The following is a 20,685-nucleotide window of genomic DNA, read 5'->3' on the forward strand; positions in this document are numbered from 1 at the left end:
CAATCGACGGTCAACGAGGAGGAGGACGACGATGAGGAGGCGGGGCAGGCGGGGTATGGTTTCCTGGAGAGCGCATCTGTCTCCGTGCTTGCGGTCGGAGGGTTGCTGGGTCACTATTCCCGGACCGCACTGCCAGGGGCTGGGCCGAGTACGAGAGCCGCATCGCCTCGCTGGCACCTTCCAGGCTGCCTTCTGAGGCCTTGAACCTGGCCCCATCTGGCGCTCCTGTGCGCCCCGCTGCGACCCTAGCGCCCGATATCCTCCCCGCGGGCCGTCCGGAGGGTCCAGGCCCCATTGTCCTTGTCCCCACCGCGGCCACAGGCCCCTTGAGCGCTAGCCCTCCCCACTCCCCTTCCCAGGCAGGGCCACCAACGCCTCCAGCAGCTGCTCTTCTCCTGTCTGGTCCGTGGAGGTGGTTGGTTACCATGGTGAAGCTGGCAGCCAAATGCATCCTGGCAGGTGAGTCTGAAAACTTGCGGGTGAATACAGTCTCCGGAGTGCAGAGACTTCATAAATTGTCGAGAGCTTTTGTTCACGTAAATTGTCTACCCTCTTTCCCTTTCTCTCTCGCAAAGGCGAGTTAATGCAATTACTGATAGAGTAAATTTCATTAGGCGTGGAAGAATTAGCTTCCAGAGCACATTTGTAGCTCCAGGTGGTTTCCTTCGCTCCCTGTCATACTCTGAGACCACCGTCACCAATTAGAGCTGTACTCGGGAGGAGTAGACTCGTTAAAAAAATCAGGCTAAGCACACCATACGTGCTTCAACTAAACCAGGTGCTGTACCCCAAAGTTAGGCATCAGTGACTTTGGTGGTCTTTACTCATGGGATGTTTTTCCTGACCCCAATCTTATGCAAACAGGGATAGGAGACAGTAATGTACAGTTGACCAGAGTTTGCAAAAAGCTATGTGTGTTGACTTTAAGACCCAGAGTTACAGTGCTGCCTTATGGTCAGGAGGACATAAATGTTGAATCCCCCAAAAGTGGGAATCTTTGTTTTGCTGACTGATACATCCCAAGCACCCAGAACATATATGTAGAACATAGTAAGTACTCAATAAATATTTGCAGAATGAATGCCTATGTGGCATGCACATTTGCGGTGTTCCTGCTCATTTAGAAAAACATTTGCCTGGATTATGGACCTGGGACCACAGAGCACAGATGTACTTTCCTGAGTCCTTACTGCTTGTCAGGCACGTGCATTTCATTTAATCCTGTCACAGTAGGTAGCACCCTGGGGTAAGTGCCGGATTGTTCTGACTTTACCGAGGCACTGAGGTGAAGTCTCTTGCCCAACGTCACCCCCTAGCGAAGGAAGGTCATAGGCAGGATTTCAACCCTGAGATTGGCCTAAAATTCCTAACTTCCTACCTCCAAAATTCTTAACTTGTGTCACTGTTGAAACCTGTGACCTTTCCGGGTTTATCTGACCAGTTCAGGAAAGAAGCAGTGAGAAATTATGCAGAGGAAAAAGAGATCCCTTTTTTTGATTCCTCTCTTCCAGACCGAAGAGGATGGTATTTTTAATGACTTTTCCAATTTGGAAATAAAAGGGTCACACAGAAAGATGACTGACCATAGTCAATCAGATCATACTGAGCAAAAGAAATTAATGGTTCTCCAGAGCAGTCTCTAGTTTCCAGAGCACCAGTGGGGGCAGTATTGTGTCACAAAATTAATTCTGCTGTTCCTCAGATTGGCTGTGTCCTCTTGGACAAAGCACTTCTCTGAGCCTCAGTTTCCTCATGAATAAGGTGGGATCGTTTTTTTCTGAAGTTAGATTTTTTTTTTTTCTAAATGGGCCTCTCTCTCTGACTGTTCTTTCTCCTATTTCTTTTTTAAATCAACTCCCATCACGAGGCTAACTTACTGAGCACCGTCTGTGTGTCAGCACTGTGCTGGACCCTCACCACGGGTCATCTCAACAACCCTATGTGGTCAGGATTATTGTCATTCTCCTCTACAGATGGAGCAGCTGAGACCCAGAGAGGTTAGGACACTTGCCCTGGGTCACACAGCTGGATTTGGCTGAGCTGGGATCTAGATTCAGGTGATCTGATTTCCAGGGCTTTGTCCTTAGCCCGACACTCTACCATCCTCAGGCCTCAGCTCGAGACTCCTTGCCCTTCTTTATACCCACACCCTCAGGTACTAGTTTTACCTGATTTCATCCACTGCCTGGGAAGTCATTCCTGAACTCCAACCTAGCCCTCAATCTGAAGCCTCCTTTTGAGGCCTCAAGGGTATCTGTCTCCTCTTGGAAGTTTTCAGGGGCCAAAAGACCTCAGCAGAGTGAATCACTGCACACAGCCCTACCTCCACCACCCATCAAAACCTCGTTCTTCACCCCACCCTCACCACACAGGCCCCCTCACTGGCCAACTCTTTACAAACACCACATTTTTAAAAATATTTATTTATTTGGTTGTGCCAGGTCTTAGTGGCAGCAGGTGTGCTCCTTAGTTGCGGCTTGTGGGCTCCTTAGTTGCAGCACGTGTGCTCCTTAGTTGTGGATCACCGGCTCCTTAGTTGTGGCATGCGAATTCTTGGTTGCGGCATGCATGTGGCTTCTAGTTCCCTGACCAGGGATCAAACCCGGGCCCCCTGCATTGGGAGCGCAAGTCTTAACCGCTGCGCCACCAAGGAAGTCCCCCGACTGTTTAAAATGGAGTCAATCTGCCTTTTTTCTCTCATGTAACTAGTCACCGAGGGACCTGATAATTCAAGTGCTTATTCAGTCCACATATTTACTGAGCACCTACTATGTGTGAGTCACCACGCAAGGTGCACTGGGAGTACAAGGGTGAACCCTGCCAGCCCCCGCACTCAAGGAAGTGCTGAGTTGTGCATAATAGCTTATAATGCAAGAAACAGGAATCGAATGCCCTTTGATCCCAGAGAAATACCTCAAGGCACAGCTGCTAATTGTTCTGATTCAGATGGAGAGAAAACAACACTTAACATTTATCTATATTTTATGTGCTTGCAAATCACGTAAATATTACTTAATATATATCAGGCACTGTACATGTTAACTCATTAAATCCTCATAACAATTCTATGAGATAGAAGCTGTTATCCCCATCTCGTAGATGTGGCAACTGAGGCCCAGAGACATTACTGACCCAAGGTCATACAGCTCGTAAGTGATGGAGCTGTAGTCTGTGCCCTGAGTACCATGCTGTACTTACTGCCTCTTGACATACATGGGGATGATAGACCTGACTCCCTGGAGGGCTGCTCTGACGTCAAGTCTCGTGCCACCAGCAGTGAGCTGCACTAGCCACGCAGGTAAAGACAAAGGAGCGAGAAACGACCTTCAGAGGCTGGGCAGGAAGGACATGTTTGAGCTTTGCCTGGCAGAGACTGAGCAGGATTAGGATTTGGATTAGGGTGACCTGAAAGGAGGTTATCTTCGAGGAATTTTCGGGGATCAAGAGAATAGGACTGTAGAGCCCAGATTTTGTGTAAGGGATAGTCAGAGACAGAGTTGGAAGGTGGGGAGGGGTGTACAGCGGAAAGAATCCTTTGACAGGCTCTGTGTGAGAGCGTCACCGGAGGAAAGCACTGTTTTATGAAGATCTGTCTGTTGATGCCAAGCTCAGGGTGCGTTAGAGCAGGGAGAAAAACAAAAAGGAGGGAGGGCCAGTCGGGAAGTGTTTTCAGTCCAGACCTAGTCAAGAAAACAGAAAATTCATTAGGCATTTCAACAGAGAGAGTTTAGTATATGGAATTGGTTCAGCGTGTGTCAGAGAACTGAAAAAGCCAGAAGACAACATTGTGATGACACAGAATTGGTGGGTGGATGTCAAGGTTGTCAGAAGCTTGAAGAAGAACCTCCCCCAACCCTGAGCTGGGATCCAGACCTCTGAGGAGGGGGCAATGCCTGGCTGGGGTGGTACCCAGTGTGTGACGCCAGCACGTGCCACCCATCACTAGGACCCATTGCCCACTGGCCAGGAGCTCAACCCCATGTTTAGGGTGAGAAACCGCCAAACCAATTCCAGACCATCCTGAGGGTCTGTGTCTTGAGACCACTCCTGGTACCAAGTGCTACATGAGGCAGGGTCCAGACAAAAAGCTGAAACTACACAGGTATCTCGACAGTGAGGATTTAGTGTGGGGTGTTCATTAAACAGGTACTGGAGGACTGGAAAGACAAAAGGGGACAGTAAGGCAGCACAGAGAGTAACTTCAGGAAGGAGCCTCATCCCAGGGCTGCGGGACGAGAGGGAAGAGGGCAGGTTGTCAGAACCTCGAAGCGCAGAAGGGTGCTGGGAGCTGAGCTGCAGATCTCTGAGAAGGGGACGCTGCCCTCTGACGCTGGTGTCTCTGAGGCGGCATACTCAGGCTGGTCCAGAAGTGCAAAAACACAAAACAAAACACAGTTGGAGGCAGCAACTAACCTTTGCTGCTGGGTGAAGGCCATTACTAGGATTACACTAAGAGAAACAGCAAGCAAAGGGGAAGGAGCAAGTCCCCCCACCCCCCGCCGCCCGCCCCCAGCCTTCCCGTCTCGCTCTTGAACTCACACTGGCAGAGCCTGACGGGAAGTCCCTGGCAAAAGAGAAACGTGTGCGGAGTCCCAGCTCAAGCATCACAAGGCAGAGCATGGATGGGTGGGTTTGGGGCTGAGACAGGAGCCCAGGTTGAAGTTTGAGGTAACTAGGGCAGTGTTGGTCATGACAGCAAAGGAAATGCGGGCTGGAGACACAGAGGATGATTTAGGGAATGAAGAGGAGGCTGACTGGCCTTGGGAGGAAGGAGGAGGAGCCTTCAGAGGTGACCGTGGGTGAAGTCTGGGGACATCGAGAGTGGTGAAGAGAACAAGTAAGATAAATGGGCGGGACTGCTCAGGACCCAGCCTGGCTGTAGGCACTGAGATCGCGTGAAGGCCTGACATTCCAGTGAAAACACCCACAGGGTGTTGGAAACACAAAGCTTGGGAGAGGGATCCTGGCGCGAGAAGTGACAGTCAAGGTAACGAGAGTAAGTGGGACCGAGTAGATGGGAACAGAGGACCAAGGACAGGCCCACAGGAGTGTCCACATTTGGGAGGCAGGCAGAGCGGCAGGAGGACCAGGCCAGTGCGGGGTCACCGGGGCCAGAGGGCTGCCGGGGGCGGGGTGCTGCTTCAAGCCGATTCATCCTTCAGAGACATTGAGGAGCGTGAGAACCGAGGAAAAACCACTGGACTTGGCAATTACGAGGTCACAGGTGACCTTGCATCGTGCCTTTGCAGATGGCACCCTCTCCATCAAGCAGTGCACCCACCCCCCGCCGTCACCCCTGGGCTCAGCCTCCTCCAGGGAAGTCCTCCCCGCTGATGAAACCCCTCATCAGCTTCTCTCCTCCCTGCACCCTCAGACGCCTTGATTCTCAGCTTGTGCTATTTGAATTTGCACTTGTCATTCTGTTGCCCTGCAAATGTGTTTATCAGTGGTCTCCCCTTCCTGGGCTCACTCGGATCCCTCCTCAGCCGACACAGGAGGTTTTCCAGAAGTGTGGGTGACTCTGACTGACAGTCGGAAGCAAGAGTTATGAAATTAACCAGAACAAATCTGTGGGGAATTTCACAAGCGGGAAGAGCCAATTTCCAACTGGATTCAGAAGCAAAATTGAAGTCGGGTGGGTGGATGCAGTCATTGCACCAGATGTGCCCTGTTTGCCCTGAGATGGGTGGGTACCCAGTGAAAGTCCAGCCCATGGTCGTCTCCCCCGGTGTCCCGGAAGGCTGCGAGGATGAGGAACTGCAGGGACACTGTTAGAAATGGGTCACACGGGTCCCTGAGCTCTAGGAGAGGAATGGAATCTGGCGGAGAGAGGGCGATGTTGGAATCCTAGGCAGGTTACCCAGCTTCTCTGAGCCTCAGTATCTTCATCTGTCAAATGAGGTTAATGATAGTCCCCGGCGGGGGGTGGAGGCTGGGACCTGGGAAGGAGCGAATGAGATTGTATGAATGGGTCCATGACAGAGGCTCAACCCTTGTTGGTTCCCTTCTAAGAATTGGTGGCAAATAGAAAAGCAAGACCTGACTAGCTCACTCAGACCTGGAGGAGTTAACGTGAAATGAAATGCCACGAGTAGGCAGATAATTGTCTCACAAGAGAAAATTATAGGTGAGAAAAGTCAAAACTGAAAAGTGAACAGAGTGGCTGGCTAAGGAGTCAAGTAAAGAGGCGAGTTGAAGCTGCCTGTAAAACGGGGTGAAGGTGAGACGATCACATCAAGGGATGCAAGGCAGAAGGATGCGAGCATGGTGATTTTGCTGAGGATCAAGGGGCTGAGAAAGCAGCAGACAGGTGTTCTGCCAGGGCGCTGGGTGATGGAGGGAGAATCAGTGTGAGACTCTCAAGGTGGAAAAGGTCTTGCAGATGAACACAGTGTGGTATCAAAGGAAGCCACGCAGAGCCACCGGTGGGGACGTGGGGAGGGTGCAGGAGAATTAAGGATGGGCACGGAGAGCCTCTAGCACCCTTGGGGGCCCGGGAGGAGCTCCAGAATAAGTTGCCCCTGACCACCTTGTGAAAGGTCCAGGTCTCAGACTTGAAACTGTGACATAGATCTTTAGTTTCCAGGTACCAGTTTATGGGGCTCTCCACTAACAAAGGAAAGCCGAGGAGATGGAGCCGGTAGGTATGAGACGGGCTTAGAGGAAACAGTGGCTGTTGCCGATAGACTTAGAGGAGAGGCCCTGGGAAGATGGGCCCGCAGTGGTCACAGATGGGTTACCAGGAGGTGGAGGTGGAAAATGTCACTTGGAAATGAGCTTCAGGATGGCAAATGTAGCCCCTGACTTTTTGTTTCTCATAAATGTAGAAACCCACCCAACTCTCACCCTCTCCCTCCCCACTCCAGAAAAGTATGCAGGATTCTCAGGATGGATGCTCTAAACTCAAAGTGGTTCCGTTAGAGAGCTGAACCTGTAAGTCTGTACCTGGTCACACTTCCTTACCTTCGAGACTTCAATGTAATTTCAAGTTTGAAAGGGACAGGTTTTCCCCATCGGGTGTGTTTCAGTGGAAGAGTGTCAGTTCTATTTCCAGTGCTCAGAAGCGCTCCTTCAGCTCTGTTACCTTCTGGGTGGGTTTTCGTAGATGAAAAGATTAGCCCGGAAGAAAAGAGACTGGCCGTCATGAGTTTGGAAGATCGGTCTCACAGACCCACTGCCCTGCCAGCGACCCCGGAGCAAGTTCCCTTGAGAATCAAGTACCTTTTCCCTGAGAACTCATTGAGGTTTTCGGTTTCTAGACCAGCGTTCTGTAGTGGGAGAGCCTCCAGTCAGCTTAGGATGAAAGCGGTGTTTTTCTTCTACTCTGACCTCACAGGAGACCCAACCGTGGGCAAGACCGCCCTGGCCCAGATCTTCCGCAGCGACGGAGCCCATTTCCAGAAGAACTACACCCTGGTGAGATGTGGGAGTGGCAGGCCTGGCGGAGGCTTAAAGACAAGTGATCAGATAACCCTGGGGCAGTGACTTTCCAAATGTCCTTAAGAAGCCCTAAGAGGCCTGACCGTGTGGCCACGGGGCACGGGGCACGGGGCAGTGTGTGAAGCAGCCTGGCGGTGGTCGGCTGGTCACCGTGTACGGCTCGCTCGTGGGCAGGGGGTTGGACGAGATTAGGGCCTCTCTGACTTCCACACCAGAAGTGAGTCCAGAGCACAGACACTTGAGCCGGGGACATGCATCCCCTTGGGACCCCATGTCCCCTTGGGACCCCTGACGTGCGTGTTCTCCCTTTTCCTCCACAGACAACAGGGGTGGATCTGGTGGTGAAGACGGTGCCAGTCCCTGACACAGGGGACAGTGTGGTGAGTGGTGCCCTCGCCCCAAGGGGACTCAGTGCTGCCCCAGCTGCGCCCGAGGGCTCCGTGGTCACTGTCATCCTCCCTGGGAGAGAGGCAGTGCTGTCACCGGGGGGGACAGCGATTTCCTCAGTTCTTGCCTTCTCAAGGGAAAGATTTCAGTCGAGAGACGTAGAATGGTTTTAAGTACTAAGAGTTTTCTTAAGCAGAGCAAGAGTACACTCCCAAGAAAGAATGAGAGTGGGCTGTCTGGAAACCAGAAGCAGCCCGCAGTGGGGTAGAGCTGGGCTTTTTAGAGTGGTGGTCCCTCCCTGTGTCCTGCGTCATTTGACTGACAAGCTGATTGACAGCTTTAGGTTCTGTAACGTTTCTCCTAGTGCACAGGCGCTTGCGCACAAGCACCCAAACCGCAATGCTTATGTATTACAAATACGGCATAATGAACCCCAGGTTACCTTGAGACAACTTTTAGGTCTTGGCGCACCTGCATCGACCTGTGCTGGTGGGTTTATCCTGCTTGGTCCCGATAAGGCTGGTGGTCCTTGACTAGAAGAGGGAGGGTCTCTGGGTGGGTTCTGATCACTAGTGTCCAGGTTGGGGAAGGAAAGATGACCCCGTCCAGGATGGGGCGAGACCCACTCATGTCTGACTAGCTACCTAAAAGTGCCAGGACTTAGCCTAGACTTGTCTGAGCATTCAGGAACAGGCTGGGGGGAACACGGGAAGCATTGTATAGAAGGGATGAGGAAGAGGAAGTGAGGAAGACAGGGCTCTGAGTCTTACCCTCAGAACTTACCGAGTATTGAGGTTCCTAACCTGGGTCCCTCTGTGGGAAGCCTCGACCCTTGAAATTGAATTGCAAGATGCTGGGTTTGCATGTGCTTTTCTGGAGAGAAGGCTTAAGAATTGCTAGATTCTTAAAGAGGTCCATGAGCAAAAACCAGTTTTAAGTACCCCGGATACAATGAGAAGGGATAAGATGAATGCACCAACAACCAATGTGCAAAGCAAAGGAGGTTGCTGACCTTCAGGCAGCGTGTGCCAGAGGCCAGAGCCAGCGGGGAGTTAACGGGGAAATTAGGGGAGACTTCCTGGAATGGCAGCATTGGGGAGGGGCTCTCACCTGGGCCGGTGAAGGTTTGGACACGGGCAGGAAGGGTCGCCCTGCGCCCTCTGCTAGAATCACACCTCAGCCATCCAGAACCGTGACAGACTGTCCTAATTTAAATGCCTTCCCCAGGCCTCCTCGGTGACCTCCTTTAAAAAGGATCGTTTCAAGATTTGAAAATCAATTTGGTTAACAAAGTGCAGAATGACCTTTTGGAAAACAGAGCACTTGTCAGCCTGTCTAGCATTCTGTTCTGCCAGGTGGGAAGTCAGCTTGTTCCTGGTATTTTTGCACTCGGGGTTAGGAGAGGTGAGATGCCGCCCAGAAAGAGCCAGTTGGGGTGGGAAACCATGGTACTTGAGCTCGTTCCCCCTCCCACCGTCTTCCTCGTGCCTTGGGCAAAAGACAAATGTGTGTGCATGTGCGCATGCGTGTGTCACCCTGAAGGTGCGCTGGGAGTCCTATCTGGGATTTGCAGCCAGGTGTTTCCCCATGTGTAGGCTTTCCTGGGACCTGTCTTTCTGATTCCAGGAACTCTTCATTCTTGACTCGGCCGGCAAGGAGCTGTTTTCTGAAATGCTGGATAAATTGGCAAGTAGCATTCAGTCTTTTTCCTAACTATCACCACCACCTCCCGCCAAAGGTTTGCCCCTTAGCGATGCCCTCACAGAAATTTCACTTCACTGCAGCCGCCAGGAGAAGCTACCATGGCAACATCCTGTAAGGGGCATTCCTCCCAGCCTTGGGGTTTGTGACCCCTTGGCAGGTAGGAGCTCTTGCATGTGATTCGTGATTGCTTCCCCCCAGCCCTGGAATGGCTGGCTCCCAATGCGCCAGAGCTGAGCACCTCGGTCCTCGCAGCCCCCCACTCCGGGGCCTCCCTTCTCTGGAGCAACCCCCTCCTGGGGGTGTTCTTTCAGCCCTCCTCCACCTCCTGGGTCTGGAGCAAAGATTTCCTTCCCCACTAGGGGGTGCCCTAGAGGCCCCACAGTGAGGCTTACCTTCCCAGCCCACCCCCTGGTCCCACCTAGGTTTGCTCTGGGACCTGTCCCTGCTGCCGCCCCAGGCTCATCCAGCCCGCCCAGCCTTCCTCTTAGGATCCAGCTTGCTGTACCTTCCAAGGTAATGGTTCCGCTAATGTGGGCCAGTGAGCTACTTAGAAGGTTTGAGATCTCCAGAGCCCTCCCCTGCCTTTCCAAGAACAGCTACATTTTAATAGAAACTGTTTGCTGCCACCCTTTTTTTTCCGCCTAAGAGAAATAGATCTAATGATGGTAATTTCACACAGGGCTGGCCTCACGCATCAGTTCTTGGTGTTTTGCCACGCGGCTCCCATGTACACTGTCCGACGCTGCCCAGCGGAGGAGATGATGTGTCTGGACAAGTCAGGGTCACACGCTGCCCATGCTGGGTCCCCTCACTGGGGCCTGGAGGAAGGAGGTCTCTCCTGCATGTGCACAGGGGTGGTCAGTGTGACTGTAGCTAGAGCTCTTTAGTCTGTGGAGTGAAGGTGTGAAGGGAGCATCAATTTAGTCCAAGCTCCTCCCATCCTGGACACCTCCAGGAGGGCAGCCAGGGTTGCCTTAGGGGCAGGAGGGTGAGGCCTCCAGAGCCAATCCTGGGCTGACCTTCCAAGGACAACTGGAGGGAAAAGGATTCTCCCTCACACCCTGGGAGGTGACAACACCCCAGAAATGAACCAGGCTCTAATTGTGCAGGATGGGGGTCCCCAGAGACCAGGGCAACGCCAAGAGTCACACGCACCAGGACTAGCCTCACAGCTGAAGCAGGGCTGCCCCACGGCCCCGTGCCAGGCAGCAGGATGGCCCAGGACTCAGCAGCCCCTGAAGGTGCCAGCCCCCGAGAGCATAGCCCTGGTTCTTAATTGGGACAGCGAACCCTGTCCAGTTGCTGGTCTGGTTTGGATTAGGGCTGATACACTGCAGGAGAAGCAGAAAGTGCCCTTTGCCTTTTGAAAAGCCGGCCCTTATTAGGAAAATGTAAGCAAACCAGCTTCCAGTGAGTGGCTAATGAAAAAAGGATGCTCTTTCAGGCCTGCAAAGCAGAAAAGCATATCACCTTGCATAATAGTGGGCCCTCTATAAGAATGAGTAGAAGAATGAGTTAATGGAACCGGGGTAGACAAAGCGTTTCTGGGTAGAGAAAAGCCTCAGCCCCACCCTGGTGTTTAAAGCCTGTGTGACCTGGGCAAGTCAGTTACCCTCTCTGAACTCAGTTTCTTCAGCTACACAGTAGGGATCTTCAGACCAGCCCTGCAACGTTGGGAGGTTTCACGATGATGCACAGAAAACGCCCAGCAGAGAGCCTGGCACGGATGCGAGCTCTCGCCCTCACCGTCACCATCCCAGGCCTAGGCCTTCCCCGCCGCTTCACCCAGCCCTCCCATTCATTCCTGTGGGTGAATCGTTTTCTTCTGTGGATGTGGCTCGGTTTTCTGATTCACATCCCCTTTAGAATTTTTCACTTCCCTCTGCCCACGTGTCCCTTCCCTTAGAAGGCCACATTTCCTCCCAGTCTAGAAGTCACTTTCGCTGTCAGTGACATGTCCCCATCCTGTCCCCTTTGCACAGTGGGAGAGTCCCAACCTCTTGTGTCTCGTCTACGACGTGACCAACGAGCAGTCCTTCACCAACTGCAGCAAGTGGCTGGAGAAGGCTCGGTCACAGATTCCAGGCGCCACCCTCCCAGGTACGAGCTGCAGGCATCCGGGGTTTCCAGCAGCACCTCTGACCTTCAAGTTCAGGAGCACAAGGTCACTGCAGAAATGGCTGTGGGTGCAGAAACAGGGTGCCATGGTCTTTGAGTGTGATGGTCTGGAGTGTACCCTGGCTCTGCCTCAGCAACCACGGAAACCTCAGTGAGTGGCCCCAGCTCTGTGAGTCTGTAAAATGGGCCTGCTGACGCCCCCCCTGGCAGGGTTATGGGGTGACTCAAGATAATAAGGGGGAAGGTGCTGTGATAGGAATATGAGTTGTTATTTCCGGGAAGCTAACCCCAGGGAAGCAATCCTCATTTTCTCCTATATGTGGGGCACCAGTAAACATGCAAGGCCCGTTTTCACTTCTGAATGCTCTCAATCAGTTTATTTTTCATCCCTATGTGAGATCAACAAATTCTCCTCATTAGAGACCAGGGAAAGCGATCTCCAGAGACAGGCTCAAAAATTAGCCGCAGCGGATGCAGCTGGCAACAGAACCAAATTACCTCTGAATCCCTGACTCTGAGCGCAGCCCTCAGATTAGTGTTAATGACCATTTTGAAAGTTTGCTCCATGTGCTAGGAATGATCGCAAATGCTCACATCAGCTTGGTCCTCGCCTTCACGGTTTGCAGCCTTAGGGAGAGGAGGCGGACAGGTACCCGGGAGGTCTAGCAGAGGCGCTGAGCGAAAGCTGCAGGTGCAAAGCGCCGGCCTCCCGCTCTGCTGCGGCCCTCGGGGGCCGGTGCAGGGTCTCCGGTCGTGCTCATCACCTCGGATCAGGGAGCCTCTCTCAGATGAGGTTTTTACACACCTCAAAATTAGGCTGCTTGCTCTTTTATCTCTCCAGCTGTCCTCCCAGACGGCCACGGTTAAATGCGATGCTCCGATTGTTTCTCTCGAGTAGGTGCGCTGGTGGGGAACAAGACAGACCTGGCCAGCAGGCGAGTGGTGGAGTCGGCCCAGACCCGGGCATGGGCACTGGGCCAAGGCCTGGAATGTTTTGAAACATCCGTGGTAAGTATTTCCGGCGGCACCGTAGCCAAGTCTGGAGCGGACCTCGGCTGGAAGCGGTTTTTCACATGACCTCACATGCATCGAGTTGTTAGTCCACCATATGCAGAGCCTAATTTGGAGCTGATGTTTACATCCTTAGCCCAAGACCTCTTCTCAGCATAGCAAGAGTCACTCGTGTGTTACAAAGAAGCAGGCTGGCTGGCTGGCCAGCCCTGGGAAAAGCTGGATCTCAATTAGTAAGAAACACAAAAGTGTATTGTGTTCAGTTACAGTGATACTTGATGTTGGCATGAGACATCATGGGTTACGGTGTTGTTGGCACATTATTTCATAGACTCTTAAAATCAGCCCCATGATCCAGGAGCTGGCCCCCACTCCCCACTTTGTGTTGGGGTGAAGTGACCGGCCCGTGAGTCACGTTGACTCACGCAGGGTTGAGCGAGTCACGTTGACTCACAAAGGGTTGAGCCAGGACTAGGATCCCTGACTTCTGGTTCCCCTCCGTGCTCCCTGCCCCCACCTTGCCGCAGCCCCAGGGTGATGCCAGGCCACGGAGTGTCCTCTGGTATATTCAGCAAGAGCCCTTGGGAAGGGGGGCGGTCAGAGGGATTTGTTCCTGGCCCCTTCAGTACCCGATAATCATGATTTGGGAATGTTCACAGTATTGTGGGAAGCTCCCTCCTATGTGGGGAGTTCTGATGTCCCAGCCTCCCTGCAGCCAGGGTGCAGGCACGTGACCCAGGCTGCACCAATCAGACACACTCGTGTGCTACTATGGAAGGGGGTCAAGTGAAGACACCCCCCTGCAGGAGCCGCCCAGAAACACCCACTTCAGAGCCAGCAGGGACCAAGGTGCCAGCTGCAGTGCCTCTTCCTGGGGCTGCTGGGGAGACTTGCCATATCTGGCACAGCCTGAAACATCCATGGTGGTAACTTGGACTTCATTCCTGGCCTTGTGGCCTCTGGCCCCGACTGATTCCTTGGTCCTCCCAGAGAGTCAGTGGGCTAGTTAATAAATAGCCCTGAGGTCGTTTTCTACTCAAACTCTCCTTAAGCTACAGACACTGTTGTTGTTGCATCTATGAAATTTGACAAATGCTGCTATTCAGCTGCTGTATGGATGTGAATTTCTTAAACCCCCTCAAAGCGGCATGCTTCCTTAGGGAAAGTAGCGAGTGCGGGCAGGTGCTCTGACCTCCGATGGTGAGGGCTGTGAGCCGCTCGGTGTGTTACTTAACCTGTTGGTGCCTCAGGTTCCTCACCTATAAAGTGGGGATAGTAAAATATATCCCTCATTGAGTAATAAATATGAGAATTAAGTCAGCTGGTGAATATAAAAACACTTAGCACGAAGTCTGAGGCATAGTAAACGCTCAGTCAATGTTAGCTTTTTTAAATATAAATATTCCCTCTAGTAATCTCATTTATGCTATTATTACTGACTAAATCCTTGTATTCCTAGATTGTGCAGAGATAAATGTCAGTTTTGCCTCTGGTCCAATGATCACAAATGCTAAATTAGTGAAGTTCCGATTAGCAGGCTTTTACTATATAGAGGGTTGCCCATCTTTTATGCAGGACGTCTTTGAGCAAAGCAGTAAGCTGTACCACCCACAGCAAACAGTATCTTCCTATTCCCTCCTCCTCCATTCACATTTATGAAGTTGCCTCCTTACCCCAATATCCCACGTTCCCTGGAACTCTTGACGGAACTCAGAAATTAACACCCACTCCCAACACTTCCATCACCAAAGGCCGCTGGGCTGCATGTTTAAACTCTGGTCAGGAGTTTGCTGCTACACGATTGAAACGGGAGGGTATAAATGATGTCTGACGAGGCTGCAGTTAAGCACTTGGTATTAACTGTGCAAGTTAACTAGTCCCCCCCCCCCTGAGTTGATGCCAACAAAAGCACCACCGGCAGCTCGGTTAAGAAAGCTGTAATTAAAAAGGAGATATAACCAAATGCCATTTGAGAAACAGCCAAGTCCTGACACCAAGCCCGTCGCCTCCTCTCTTTCTAAATGCAGCCATAATTGTCCTGCAGACCTAAAGGAGATACCTGCATGGCGATTTGACTTTCTTTTGTCTTTATAATTCCATCCCCAGAACATACTCATTTTAAAACTGGAGGTTTTGTACCCTTTGACCACTTTCACCCGTTTCTCCCGCCCCCGTCCCCACCGCCCCTGGCAACCACCAGTCTACTCTCTGTTTCTGAGTTTGTTTTTTGTTAGATTCCACACATAAGTGAGAACATAGCAATATTTGTCTTTCTCGGCTGGCTTATTTCACTTAACATAATACACTCAAGGTTCATCCACGTTGTCACAAGTGGCAGGATTTCCATCTTTTTTATGGCTGAATAGTATTCGTGTGTGTGTGTGTGTGTGTGTGTGTACCACATTGTCTTTATCCATTCATTCATCAGTGTACGCTTAGGTTGTTTCCATGTCTTGACTACTGTCATGACTATTCTCTTGGCAGTGAAGATGGGGATGCAGCTATCTCTCCAAGGAAGTGATTTCGTTTCCTTTGGTTACATACTCAGAAGTGGGATTGCTGGATCATATGGCAACTCTATTTTTAATTTTTGAGGAACCTCCATACTGTTTTCCATAGTGGCTGCACCAATTTTCATACCCACCAACAGTGCACGAGGGTTCCCTTTTCTCCACATCCTCACCAACACTTATCTCTTGTCTTTTTGATGATAGCCATCCTCACAGGTGTGAGGTGATACCTCATTGTGGTTGATTTGCATTTCCCTGATGGTTAATAATTATGAGTACCTTTTCATGTACTTGTTGGCCATTCGAATATCTTCTTTGTAAAAATATCTGTTATTCGTCCTTTGCCCATTTTTTAATCAGAGTGTTTGTGTTTTTGCTGTTGAGTTGCACAAATTCCTTGTATATTTTGCATATTAACCCCTTATCAGATGTGTGGTTTGCAAATATTTTCTCTCATTCTGCACGTTGCCTTTTCATTTTGTTGATGGTTTCCTTTGCTGTGCAGAAGCTTTCTGGTTGGTGTAGTCCCACTTACTGATTTATGCTTTTGTTGTCATATTCATAAAATTATTGCCAAAGCCACTGACAATGATCTTTTTCCCAATGTTTTCTTCTAGGAGTTTTTTTGGTTTCAGGTCTTAAGTTCAAGTCTTTAATCCATTTTGAGTTAATTTCTGGCAGGTGTAAAATAGGGATCCAGTTTCATCCTTTTGCATGTGAATATCCAGTTTTCCCAGCACCATTTATTGAAGAGATTATCTTTTCTCCATTGAGTATTCCTGACTCCACTGTCAAATATTAGATGACCATATATGTGGGGCAATTATTTCTGGGCTCTCACTTCTGTTCCATTGGTCTTTGTGTCTGTTTTTATGCCAGGTCCGTATTGTTTTGATTATTATAGCTTTGTAATAGGGTTTGAAATCAGGAAATGTGATGCCTCCAACTTTGTTCTTTTTCAGTATTACTTTGGCTATTCGAGGTCTTTGTGGTTTCTCTTTGACTTTCTAACACCCCTCAATATTTGGCATTTTCACACCAAAAAATTTAAGAGCATTTCTTTAAACAGCAGTTAAAAGTTTAAAATGCATTGTTTATTACTGCAAGAAGTTGGACAGTATTAAATAAAAGTGAGTTCAGGAAAGATCCATAGGGATGGCTTCCCTTGCAGGAAGGTGAGGGGAAGGGAACTGATGTTTGTTGAGCACCTACTGTGTGCTAAGTGTCTTGCACACATTATCTATTTAGGCTTCCAACAGTCCTGCTGCTATCCGTATCTTACTGATGACAAACAGACTCAGAAAGACTGTGTTGCTTTCCCTGGTTGCCCAGCTAACGAGCAGTGGAACCAGAACTAGAACACAGGCCGGCCTGTCCAGCTTGATAACCTTCTAGAAGGGGCTCTGGCCTCCCACAGAGCCTACTTTGGGAGTCTCAGGGGCAGAATTCTAGACCAGATTAAGCACTAGTCTGAGCCTGCTCTAAAGATTCTTCACGCAAAGCAGACCTACTCTACAGCTGTCAAACGATGTCGGCAAGATTATGATTCATCATTTAACAAAAGGATTCCTATCATCGGCAAGCCCTCCTAATGCATTTGGAAAATGGTTCTGTTTACATCTGCTATTTCAGGAGCACTCCATGTGTATAAAGAGACTTGCCTCCATTGAATTCCCTACTTTTTATGTTGTGTTCTCCGAAGATCTGGCTTTCAAGAGCTTTCAGATTCAGTTAGAAATCCTTGTGCATGTGCTTTGCAGGCCTCATTCTCTTCCCATTCAATGCTTAACTCTACTTGCAACCGACGTAACGTTTTGCTATTTGACTTTGGCGTAGCCTAGGACGTTATGCTCTGTACAATCAAAAGTGTCTTGCAAATATAACTGAGTTATTCCTCTTATGTCCTGCTGAAGAGTGACAGCCTTCCGGTCCTTGGCAGTCATGAGTTTAGTATAGACGCTCGTCTGGGCCACCAGCTGTCCTCTCATTTCTCAGCACCCTTTCAGCACTGCCACCTCTGGTTCTGCTCTTGGTGACTTTTCTCCTCCACGTTGGGGACAGAAAGTCCGGTAACTTTCTGCAGGAACTGGTTTCGTTTTGCGCGCTTCTGTCACCCCAGCTGGCAGAGTGAAAAGGCTGCTCTTCTCAAATTTGGGGCATCTGAATTCTAGACTGGGCTCTGCGTAAACCAGCTGGGCCACTGCACCCCTGGGCCCCGGACTGCTGTCTATAAAACAAAGGCACTGAGCTTGATGACTTCGTTCCATCGTTTGGTTTGGAAATCCTTCTGTTATGTTGGGGATATTTCATTACCTCTTATCAAGGCTGCACTTTTGCCACCAGCTACGGATTGTTTGAAAACAGGTTCTTGTGCATTCATAGTTTGAGCTACTGTCTTGAAAGTAGTGGGTGCTTTCTTCTGCCAACTTATTTCTTTAAAAAAATTTAAACTACCCATGGATGCACACATAGAGAGTGAGACACGATAGCTAAGTGGAGAGGGTACCATTTTCTTTCTCCCAGAGCCTGTCAGGCTCACCCTATAGGGCTGGTTCTTCCTACCAGATGAAGAAAATCTAGGGCAAGTTCCAGAACTTTTCTGATCTCTCTCAGATAATAAAAAAATCCTTTGGGCACCTTTAGTCACAAAATTATTCATTATTTCACTTATTAAAAATGCCCAGTCCTGAGTGACTGTCAAAATTTGTAAAGTCAGCGCTGCCTCCTGAGCCTGCTGTGGGAAGGAAGCAGGGCCAGGCTGCTGCATCTGTGTTTCTGGACCTGTGCTTCCCCACCAGCTCACTTCTGTTGGGACCTGCTGTGGCCCCCCTGGACTTGCCAGGTGTCAGAGATGCCCTCCCTGCCCCCATCAGGGGCGCTCTCTCACCTGCGGCTTCCACCTCACAGGTGACACCTCCTCAGGCTAGGACACCTCCTCACCCTTCCTGCGACCTCAATTCCGGGCCGTCCATTCTTGTTGGGACCCATCACCCTCCTGGAGGCTGTCCCCGTGGAGTCCCTTTAAGACAGCTCCAGGCTGGGCTTCCGCTGGGCCCGTTGCTGGTCCAGGGAAGCGTTGCTGCAGCCCCAGTTTGACAGGAGGCATTGCAGGCCATCCCCAGTCCGCCCTCTCCTGCTTGGCCATCCAGACAGCCAACCCCAGCCTCACCTTGATGCTTCCCAGGCCTGGGTCCAGCACTGGCCTAAGTCCCCGGGCTGCAGGCTTCCTCTTGGGACCCTCCCACTGACCTCAGGATGAGGGAGAAGTGCCCGCATCCCGGGGGAGATGCCACAGCACTCCCCGACCTCCATCCTGTCTGGTCCTCCCTCCAGAGTGTGGAGGTCCTTGCCATCTGTTGTTTTGCTTTGACCTTTGGGGCCTCAGTCAAAACTAAGCGAGAAAGAGTCTCATTTTAACATCCTGTCACACACAGAGTGCGAGTGGCTAAAACTACAGGCTCTGCAGGAGCAGGTCTAGGTTCAGACCCAGCTCCATCACAGGCAAGTGTGTGGCTTTTGGCACGTGACCTTAACCTCTCCACGTCTCAGTTTCCTTCTTGTAAAACGGGAGGAACGGTAGTAGCTGCCCTGAGTGGTGGGAGTGCTGGGAAGGAGAAGTTGGGGCAGAGGGCGGAGCCCCTGGCAGGAGGGAAGAGCGGGCGATGCCACCTCTCTGTGACAACCCTAAAACCAACCAACTGACTTCTTCAATTTGTCTCTCCAGAAGGAGATGGAAAACTACGAAGCCCCCTTCCACTACCTGGCCAAGCAGTTTCACCACCTGTACCGGGAGAAGCTGGAGGTTTTCCAGGCGCTGGTGTGAGGGGCTGCCTGGACCATTCCCCGCGATGGAACCTGGCCGCGGGCTCCGTCTCCTCGGAAGATGGGAGAAGATGCAGTTGCCTGGGCACTTCCAATCTATTGTGACAACTTTAAATAAAATGAGGAGAAAAATGGAGAAGCAGCAGCTCATTCCGTTCTTGGTCGGGGCAGCCCTGGTGCCATTTTACACTTTGGCTGCTGCTTCCAGAGCAGCCTCCAGTGGTGGGAGCTGTTGCTTGGAACGGTGGGTGTCCTGCCCTCCCTGAAGGACCTCCCCGCAAGAGCCCACCCCACAACTTGCCGTAGTTGAGGTGCTCAGCTTGGAATCTGCCACGTGGCCGGGGGCTGATGGCCCTGTCCTTATTCTAGCACATTCAGCTTTGCTGCCTGTCCCGCTGTCCACCGTGCTCCTCAGCCAGAGCTCCCTGGTGATGCCAGAGCCCCCTGGTGATGACTGCTGTCCCTGGCAAAAGCAGTGCCCTCTGCCGGCTGCCCTGGGTGCCTCTTCTTGATGAAGACGCAGCCCCTCCCAGCTGCCGGGAACCTTGAGCACCCAGGGAGCCAAGAACGAGGCCACTTTCCTTTAATGACCCTCCTTTCAGCAAGCCGGGAAGCAGTCATAATTCTTTGCACTGAGCTTGATTCTTTTCCATCCTGTCTCTGCTGCCAGATTAATCTTCCTAAAACACCACTTTCATCATTTCACTCCCCTGATTAAACACCCATAGAAGTTCCTTATTGCCCCTTACATCAGGGCTGCGGGCCGAGGTCTGGCATTGAAACTTGCCTCTGACTGTCACCCTCACCCGGGGGTCTCAGCTTCTTTCAGCTCCAGGGCCCCAGACGGTCATCGCCCTCTTTCAGTCCCCCTCTTGGTGGGAGTGGGGGTGCTGTGCAGCGTGCTGACTTTGGCGGTAGACAGATTCTGGGTCTGTCCCGGTGATAGCAGTCATAATGGAAATTAACTCTGGTTCCTGTTTATGACCTGCCATGTCTCTACATGAGCTGAGCACATTACACATATTAGCTAATTTAATCCTTAACAACGTGGAGTCTTGCTGTCCTACATTTACAAATGAGGAACCAGAGTCAGAATCGTGGACGCCAGAGCCCAGCCCACAGCTGCCGCCCTCTCCTGGGATCACCTGAGCTTGGCCGGGAGCAGGAGAAGGTGATGGCTGGGTTGCCCCTCAAGATCACTGTGAGAAGTGACATAACATGAAGGGCATCGGGCACGTATCAACCACCTCAGGCCCCTCCCATCCCCCCTCCTGTCACTTCTCAACACAAACTCACTGTAGCCACAGCCATCTTCCGAGTGAGTCGTTTCTTTCGGAAGATAGGGGCCTGCAATTCGCCGGGCATTCTCCTAGGCACTGGTCACATCAAGCTGTTGGTCTCTTGGCCCGTGTTCCGGAAGGGAAGATCTACAATAAACAACCAAGGAGACGTGGAGGGGACATTTCCAGTTGCCCCAGAATTGGTTACTGGGACCCACGGCTGCGGCCAAAGAGATGCTAAGAAACCCACTTCCTAAAGAGATCACAAAAGGCTGGGGCCAGACGCCCTCCCCGGGGCATCCTGGAGGCGGCAGAATTGGCCCTGCTACCAGAAGCCACCCCAGCCCCTCCACTCCTTGCTCTTTGCTGTTTATATAAGAAAATCGAGTGGTCAAGAGGAGGAGGGAGTGAGG

At 51.2% G+C, this 20,685-nt stretch overlaps 1 protein-coding gene across 2 annotated transcripts; it reads left to right on the top strand.

The window, feature by feature from the left end:
- Positions 1-32: 32 nt before the first annotated feature.
- IFT27 (intraflagellar transport 27) lies at positions 33-19,131 on the top strand. Of its 2 annotated transcripts, none has more exons than XM_082420832.1 (7): positions 33-459; positions 7,337-7,416; positions 7,761-7,820; positions 9,454-9,513; positions 11,514-11,631; positions 12,548-12,657; positions 18,895-19,131. In XM_082420832.1, the coding sequence occupies exons 1-7, from the start codon at positions 426-428 to the stop codon at positions 18,991-18,993; spliced, it is 561 nt and encodes a 186-aa protein (XP_082276958.1). In that variant the 5' UTR covers positions 33-425; the 3' UTR covers positions 18,994-19,131. The 2 variants fall into 2 exon arrangements, with proteins under 2 accessions (XP_082276958.1, XP_082276957.1); XM_082420831.1 differs by lacking the exon at positions 33-459 and adding an exon at positions 1,846-1,997.
- The last annotated feature ends 1,554 nt before the right edge of the window (positions 19,132-20,685 follow it).

This window comes from Balaenoptera physalus, assembly GCF_965194825.1.
Source record: "Balaenoptera physalus genome assembly, chromosome: 13".
Classification (NCBI taxonomy): Eukaryota; Metazoa; Chordata; class Mammalia; order Artiodactyla; family Balaenopteridae; genus Balaenoptera; species Balaenoptera physalus.

What these genes read in the sequence shown, in the direction of transcription:
- IFT27 (XM_082420831.1), top strand. Translation starts at nt 1,940, where the DNA reads ATGTGGTCAGGATTATTGTCATTCTCCTCTACAGATGGAGCAGCTGAG. An exon ending in TCCAGAAGAACTACACCCTG is followed by an intron (nt 7,417 to 7,760) that starts GTGAGATGTGGG and finishes TTTCCTCCACAG; the next exon opens with ACAACAGGGGTGGATCTGGT. An exon ending in TCCAGGCGCCACCCTCCCAG is followed by an intron (nt 11,632 to 12,547) that starts GTACGAGCTGCA and finishes TCTCTCGAGTAG; the next exon opens with GTGCGCTGGTGGGGAACAAG.